Here is a 7254-nt window from a genome sequence, read left to right on the forward strand (position 1 = left end):
CAGCAGCCCCCGGCCCGGGACCCCCGTTACCTGCTCCCGCCGCCACCGCGCGGCCCCTTTAAGAGAGCCCGCGGGCTCCGCCGGCCGGCTCCGCCGGGCTCGCGCGCAGGCCCCGCCCTCCCCGCCCTCCAAAGTAGCCGCGGGAGTGACGTCATGGGAAGCGGATTTTAAAGGGGCCGGGGGCGGGTCACGGGAGCGCGCGAGGGGCAGGAGCCCTTCCCCTGCCGAGCTCTGGCCACGCCCCTGCCCCACCCATGCCACACCCCTGCCCCGCCCCATCCCCTGGGAGCCCCACGGGGCAGCAGAGCCCCCACCGTGGGTGCTGCAACCCGGCCTGGGGTCATCTGAGACCCCCCCGGGGGGGACAGGCCATCCCACTGCCCGCGGACCACCCGGCTGCCCGCCGAGGCGGTGGGCAGGGAGAGCACCCACCCACCCACCGTCCCCCCTCGCCGGGCTCCCGAGGGACAGACCCTTCCCCATCAGGGTCCCCCAGCCCCCCGGGCTATGGCAGCCTCGAGATGGGGGGGGGGCACCGGGGTGACATTGGGGTGGTGGGTGGCAGCGATGGCCCCGGGAGGGTCCCGAAGGCAAAAGCCGCTGAGTCACGCCGCAGCGGGCAGCGCAACCGGCGGCGCCGCGCTGGCGTCGGCGAACCTCGGCGGCTCGATGCTGCGGGCAGGGCCCCCCCGGGAGCGAAGCTGAGCTGCTCTTGTTGCAGCAGGCGGTAACGCCTGGCTGGCGGCTGCGGCCTGAGCGGGGGGAGCGCGGTGGTCTGAAATGCAGCATTTCACCCCAAAAGGTGGGTCCCTGCCCAGAGAGGGCCCGTGCAGGCACAGCCAGGGCAACCGGGGGGACATGGCTCTCAGGGCTCCCGGGGGGCACCACTTGGGTTTGGGTCCTGCAGGCCCCTCGGCTGCGCCCAGGGCGATGCCGAGTCCCGGGAGCAGCCAGTGCCAGCAGGATCTGGCCGCCCCGCGTTTAACCGCAGTGCCCAGCTCTGCTTCGCTGCCTGGCGCCGGACAGCACGGCACAGCCTGTCCCTTTGGGACAGTTTTTATTGCCCACGTTGGCACCGGTAACCCCACAGCCGGTTCCCTGCTCGGCACACTGGACCCCGGGGACACGCAGCAGCTCGGCCCCCCAGAGCGCAGCCTCCCACCCCATGGCCCCAGCGCTCCAGGGCCTTGCCCAGGTCAGCAGCAGCTCCCACCCTCCCCAGGTTTGCGGCGGACTCGGCCTGAGCACTGACACAAGGAGCCTGCAGCAGGAACTGGCTCCTGCTTAAGTTAAAAGGGTTTTTTCTTTTTATAGAAAAAAAAAGGTTTCAATATAAGAGCATCTACATTAGAAAACCCACAGGAGGCGAAGAAGCCGATGGGCACAGCAAGGGACTGCGGTGTGCACCAGCATCCCCAGCCACATGCGCTGCCCTGGCAGCTGCCCGTACTCGGGCATCGCCCTGCGGTGCAGGATGTAGCCGTCGGAGTCAGCCTTGGCTCCAGTCCGCCAGGCGATCGGATTACTGCGGCTTTCGGAGCTGCAGCCGGGTGCTGGGTGTGCCGGCTCCCAGCCCAGCCCTGCGGCCACGACCAGGGCCTCGGAAACTTCGTCCCTACAAGTTCTGCAAAAAAGGCATTTCCAGCTTCACTTCTAGAGATCACGCGAGTGTGCGAGGTCGCTGGCAGCGTGCACACACACACACTCACACACATGCACACACGCAGCATCCCCGTCCCTGGGCCGAGGCCCTGCAGCACCCCGGGCTCCCCCACGCCTGGGGGTCTCTTCTGGCCGTGCTCCCACTGACCCAAGCCCCTCTCCTTTGTGGGGCCGAGCCGGGTCCTGCCAGCACAAGGATGAGAAGCGGCACCGGGAGCAGCGTGGGCGGCTGCCCCCCCACCTTGCCAAGGGATCCGGGTGCTGCCGCGGCAGAGCATCGCAGGGGCGGCGTGGTGGGCAGCGGGTGGGAACGCATCTTCTTGGCTGCGTGAGAGGAGACGCTGTCCGCTCCTCAGCACTGGAGCATCTGCCACCTTCCTGCTGCAAATGCCGGGGCTGTGCTAGGGCCTCGGGACACCCGTGGGCTGCGGGAACCGGCCGGTCTCTAGAAATGGGGTCTTTATTTCCATGCTCAGAAAAATAGATTCATTTCAAAATTAAAAAAAAAAATAGAAGAGTTTAAAAAGAGGGAATGATGAAAGTAGAGGCTGGAATGTCGCTGGCAATGGGGTCTGTACAAGAGATGGTGCGAGATGGGGCTGGGCAACGTCCCACTCAGTAGCTCTCCTCCTCCTCGCGGTAGTAGTGGTACCCGGGGGGGTCCCCGCTCTGGTCACAGGCGGCGTTGGCCACCTCGCCCTGGCTGCCCTGCGGGCAGTACTTGGGGTCGTAGATCTGGCGGCCAAGGCCGAAGACCTGGCCGCTCTGGTTGGCGCCCTGGTTGGAGCCCATCTGCAGTGACATGGAGGAGTTGTCGCACTTCTCCGTCCCCATCTTGGCATCGTAGATGTGTCTCCTGGTGCCGGGAGCCGTCATGCCCACCTGGAAGGACAGGAGGGAGCAGGGCTCAGCCGTGGTCCCCCGCACCATCGTGCCTCTCCACCGTGGCCGCGGTGGCTCACCTGGCTGGCACACTTGTTGGTGCCCATCTGGAGGCTGATGGTGGAGTGGTCCATGGGCGGCAGGATCTGGTTCTTGGGGTCGTAGAGGTGCCTCCTGGTGCCATAGGCCGTCATGCCGGACTGGCTGGCACACTTGTTCGTGCCCATCTGACAAGGGGGTCCGGTGAGGACCGAGTGCTGCCCCACGCGTGCCCCTTCTCCTCCCCGCCCCCCGCACCCCTGCAGCCTGGGGGACACAGCCAGCGCTCCCCAACCCAGCCCAGGTGCAGCCTCTCCAGGCTCCTGGGCACTGAGTGCCGGACACGGAGCCGAGATGGTCCCAGATCCCGAGGACACTTGAGGCACCGTGAGCCTCAGGTCCCCCCAGCCATGCTTGGAGCCGTGATGGTGCTGAGGGTTAGATAAAACTGGCCCCCCCCTCACCCAGCACCCCGGCCCTCGGGAGCATGTGCGGGGCAGCCCACCTGCAGCCCGATCACGCACTGCCCAGCTTTCATCTTGGCCTCATCGAAGTTCCTCTGCTGCTTCTCCGAGTACTTCACGCCGATGTCCACACCGCTCTGCATCCCCTTCGTCTTGGCCTGCCGGGGAGGGGTGTGAGGAAGGATGGGGGTCCCAGACCTCCCACCCACACCCTGGGCAGGGGGAGACACAGGGTCCCGCGGGCATCACCCTGAGCTGGGGGTCCACCCAGCTGGTCCCCCTGGGGCTGTGCCCCCTCCCAAGCCGCTCGTCCCCATGCACTCACCATGCCAGCCAGCGCCAGCAGCGACACCTGCACCTGCGTCAGGTTCCCGCTCTCAAAGAGGTCGTTGGCTTCAAAGAGATCCACGGGGTTCATGCCGTAGCTGGCCATGGCCTTGATGAAGTTGGAGAGGTTCTCGAGCTGGGCAGAGAGGCATAGGACCCCAGTGAGTGACGGCAGAGGGGCCGGGGTGGAGCCGGGGCTAAGCGGCGGTGAGTCGCAGGCAGGGCTGCCCGCACCTACCTGGTGCCAGTTCTGAGCGGAGCGGTTGATCTTCCTCACCGAGTTGGGCTGCAGCTTGTTCATGAGCCTGGAGGGAGGCAGGGGGAGCGGGGGCTGCGATGGGGCAGAGACCCCCGCCCCCGGCAGTGGGGCACGGGCCCCTTTCGGGAAGGTCCAGCCCAGGTCTCCCCTCCAAGCATGAGGCGATTCCCCCCTCCATGTCCCTGCTGGTCCCCAGAGCTCCCCCTAGACGTGGGTGCGTTGGGGACAACTCCAGCCAAGCAGTGCTGCAGAGAAAAATCTCTGGCTGCCATTAGCTGGCAGGTCCCACGGGCATGGGCATGGGCATGGCTGGATCCAGCCCACCCTTCCCACCCCAACGGCTGGTGGGGGTCCCCTGGGGGGCAGGTGTCCCCCATCCCCATCCAAACGGAGCAGGGGCCAAGGGGCTGTGCTCGGCGCAGGACTCACTCGCAGAGGATCACCCCGTCCTTCAGCCCCTTCTGGAAATCGGGCCCGATCTGCTGCCCTGTGACGCTCTCGATCCATGTCCGCAGCTCAGCCTCCTTCTGCGGGTCGTACTTCTGGGCGAGCTGGGAGGGGATGGTGAGGGGGCAGCTCAGGCACGGCCCTGGTGTGCACCCCAAACCCCTCACGGGGGACGGCTCCCCCACCCCAGGCACAGACCCGTGGCGAGGTCTGGGGACAGCAGCCCCATCCCAAGCACGGTCCCCGGGAAGCCTTGGGGATGCTGGCAGTGCCAGGCTGGTCCCCAGCCTCTGCAGGGTGGTGGAGCAACCCCCCCCAGCCCGGCTGCCCCCAGCCTCAGAGAGCCGGACAGTGAGGTGGGTGCAGTGGGCGGCTTGGATGGTGCCAGGATTTTTGTTCAGCCACGATTTCCTGGCAAGCAGGAACCCCCAGGGGGTGGCAGGCGGCAAGATCCACGGGTGGGAGTAAAGCCACAGTGTGACCCCATCACAGGGGAGGACATGTCCCCCCGCCTCCAGCCTCCCACATCCCCGTCCATTGGGGAATGCACGGGAATAGGAATGGGAGCACGAGCACGATGCTGCTGTCAGACGCAGGCGTTGGTGCAGCCAGATCCGGCACGAGCCTGCAGACCACGGTGCCCCTCACACACGGCAACTTCTGAACTTTTCCTGGAGGATGAGGAGGAACTACCTGTGGGGGCCGGGGGGAAACGTGTCCCTCCAAGGGCCTGTTCTTCCCTGTCCCCTGGAGCCCATGGAAGCCCAGCACCAAGCCCCGGGGGTCCCTGGCTGCGTGATGCTCTCCCCTCCGGCGGGGCCGAACGCGCCGCCGCAGATTCCTCGGTCACCGCGGCTATGCCAGGAATGCGGATGCCTCCTTCCAAATGGAGACCAGCTGCCCGGGCCGGCAGCATCACCGGCAGCGTCGCCTCGGCCCTGGCCCACGACGGAAGGAAAAGGCACCCTGGCCTGGGGCGGGAAGGAAGGGGCTGCGCAGGAAGAGCCTGGAAGCCCCAAGTGCCATCGTTGCCCCAGCCTGGACCCTCCTGTGCTCAGCTGGCACCCGGAGATGGCCGCAAGGCAGCCACCGACCTCTTGTCCATCCCGTCCCCTCCTCGTCCCAGTACACACCGGGGCCATGAGTCCCCAGGGATTCCAGACACGGAGGGGCCCCAGGATGGGCATGGTCTGGCCCTGCTGTGTGTGGGGGGGGACACCAGCCGTGCCTGTAGGCTGCGCAGAGCTGCGGCCCCACAGCCGCAGCCCCAAAGGGAAAGCTCGACTGCTGCAGGATGGAGGGACAGTCCAGTCAAGCAGGGACACACTCATGGCACCATGTGCATCCCATCCGGGAGATCCCACTGTCCTACCAGCTGATTTTCTGGAGCGTGGGCAGCCGCTGCCGGTTCCTCTTCCCACGCCATGGCCAGTGTGGGGGTTTCTCAGGGCATGGGAGGGGGCAGAGGGGACCAGCCCCAGAGCAGATCCCACCACAGCCCAGTTTGCAAAGGCTTGCACAGACTGGGAGAGTGCCACTGGTTTAACTGGTTCCCAGTCGGTGATGTCAGCCTCCAGCAGACACACCAGGGCAGTTAAACTTGCCTAAGTCTTGCTGAATCAAGCTGAAGTGCCCAAGAGCACGCAGCGACGAGGCTCCAGCGCGTGTCCACCCGCTCAGCGCTGGTGCAGCCCAGCCCAGATGCAAGCAGGGACCCGTCTTCGCTCGGTGATGAAATGCAAATCCCCTGCGAGGCCAGGCAAGGAGAGCCCGGCCCCAGCTGCGGCCACGGCCGCCACATCCCCACAGCCACCCACGGCCGAGCCCCGGCAGCGGCGCAGGCAGCGACCCAGTGTCCCTTCTCCTGCCTGCCCCTGTCCCATTCAGGCAGCTCCCGTGTCCCCAGGCAGGGCACGGCCACGCAGGGCCACCGGCCGGCTGCCCCAGGGACAGGGGCGACCACAGCTCAACCTCTGCTTGCCCAGGGCCGGGCACAGCCCAGCACGGTGGCCAGTGCTTCTGCCACTGCCCAGGGCGGCAGCGGTTCCCAGAGCCCAGCCCGGGGCTGTGCAGGGAGCACAGCCAAGGGAAGGGGTTGCTGCATCCCCCCACTCCCCCTGGCCCAGCAGGACCCCTGTGCCTGCGGTGCCGGACCCCCCTGCCCCAGCAGCACAGCGATGGCAGGGATGGTGGCACCTACAGCCATGGGGTGCATCCAGGCATCCAGCTCTGCCTACCAGCACCCCAGACCCGTCCTCAGCGTTTCGGCGGAGGGGAGATTTCACCTGCCTGGGCAAGGGGGGGCACCCTGCGGTGCGTGGCTCCTTCCCCGCGGTGTAAACAGCCTGGCCAGAGGCATCGGTTCCCCTTTCCCCTTCCGGCCCCGTGGCGGCTCGGTGGCAACTCTGCAGGAGAGTGGCTCGGGCGCGCGAGGCCTGGGTGGCCAAGGTTGCCCCAGGTGCGCCTGGCCGGGGGTCCTGGGCTCCGAGGGGCAGGCGTGGGCCGGGGGCTGCTCCTGCCCATGTCCCGCCTGGGCCACCAGCCCTGTCCCCAGCAAGGGACACCGGGACACAGGTCGGAGCATCCCAGTGCCCTGGGGTTTGCTGGGGGCAATAGCAGCCACCGTACGGGCCTGGGCAGGGGTGGGCAAGGTGGCCGGTGCCCGTGACCCCTCCCAACCCCGGTCCCCCTGAAACAGCTCCCCGGGACCCCGTGGGCAGGGCCAGCGCACCCCAAGATGGGGAGCCCAGCCTCGGCACCCCCTGCCCCTCAGAGCTCCGGCACACCGGGACCCCCAGCTCCCCATCCTCCCGGGACCCCCCGGCTTTCCGCCCACCGACGGCGACGGGAACCCCCAATCTCCACCCCCGGGACTTCTCCACTCTCCGCCCCCAGTGGCACCGGGCCCCCTCCGGCTCCACACACATGTCCGGGGCACACCGGGACCTCCCGGCTCTCCAGGACCTCGGCCTGCAACCGGCACCCCCTAACGGCACCGGGATGCCCGGCTCTCCAGAGTGCCCAGGAGTACCGGGAGCCGCCGCGGTACCCCCCGGCCCCCGACTCGCCCCCGCCGCGACTCACCCGGTTCTTGACCTCGGCGGAGAGGCCGTAGGACGGGCCCTTGTTGAACTGGGAGCTGCTCATGGCGGGGAGCGGGGAGCGGAGCCGGCA

General features: G+C 67.7%; 1 protein-coding gene across 1 annotated transcript; it reads right to left on the reverse strand.

Moving 5' to 3' along the window:
• Positions 1-2183: 2183 nt before the first annotated feature.
• CNN2 (calponin 2) lies at positions 2184-7248 on the reverse strand. The gene is made up of 7 exons (XM_010563160.1): positions 7165-7248; positions 4063-4184; positions 3613-3679; positions 3373-3510; positions 3089-3205; positions 2625-2771; positions 2184-2544 (listed from the first exon to the last, which is right to left on the reverse strand). The coding sequence occupies exons 1-7, from the start codon at positions 7225-7227 to the stop codon at positions 2278-2280; spliced, it is 921 nt and encodes a 306-aa protein (XP_010561462.1). The 5' UTR covers positions 7228-7248; the 3' UTR covers positions 2184-2277.
• Positions 7249-7254: the final 6 nt, after the last annotated feature.

Source organism: Haliaeetus leucocephalus, unplaced genomic scaffold (assembly GCF_000737465.1).
Source record: "Haliaeetus leucocephalus isolate CR32 unplaced genomic scaffold, Haliaeetus_leucocephalus-4.0 Scaffold164, whole genome shotgun sequence".
Classification (NCBI taxonomy): Eukaryota; Metazoa; Chordata; class Aves; order Accipitriformes; family Accipitridae; genus Haliaeetus; species Haliaeetus leucocephalus.

Excerpts from the sequence above, each read along its gene's own strand:
- CNN2 (XM_010563160.1), bottom strand. The coding sequence starts at position 7,227 with ATGAGCAGCTCCCAGTTCAACAAGGGCCCGTCCTACGGCCTCTCCGCC. Across the intron at positions 3,680-4,062 it reads GACGGGGTGATCCTCTGCGA|GCTCATGAACAAGCTGCAGC; the intron begins GTGAGTCCTGCG and ends GCCTCCCTCCAG. Across the intron at positions 2,772-3,088 it reads AGTGCGTGATCGGGCTGCAG|ATGGGCACGAACAAGTGTGC; the intron begins GTGGGCTGCCCC and ends CCCCCTTGTCAG.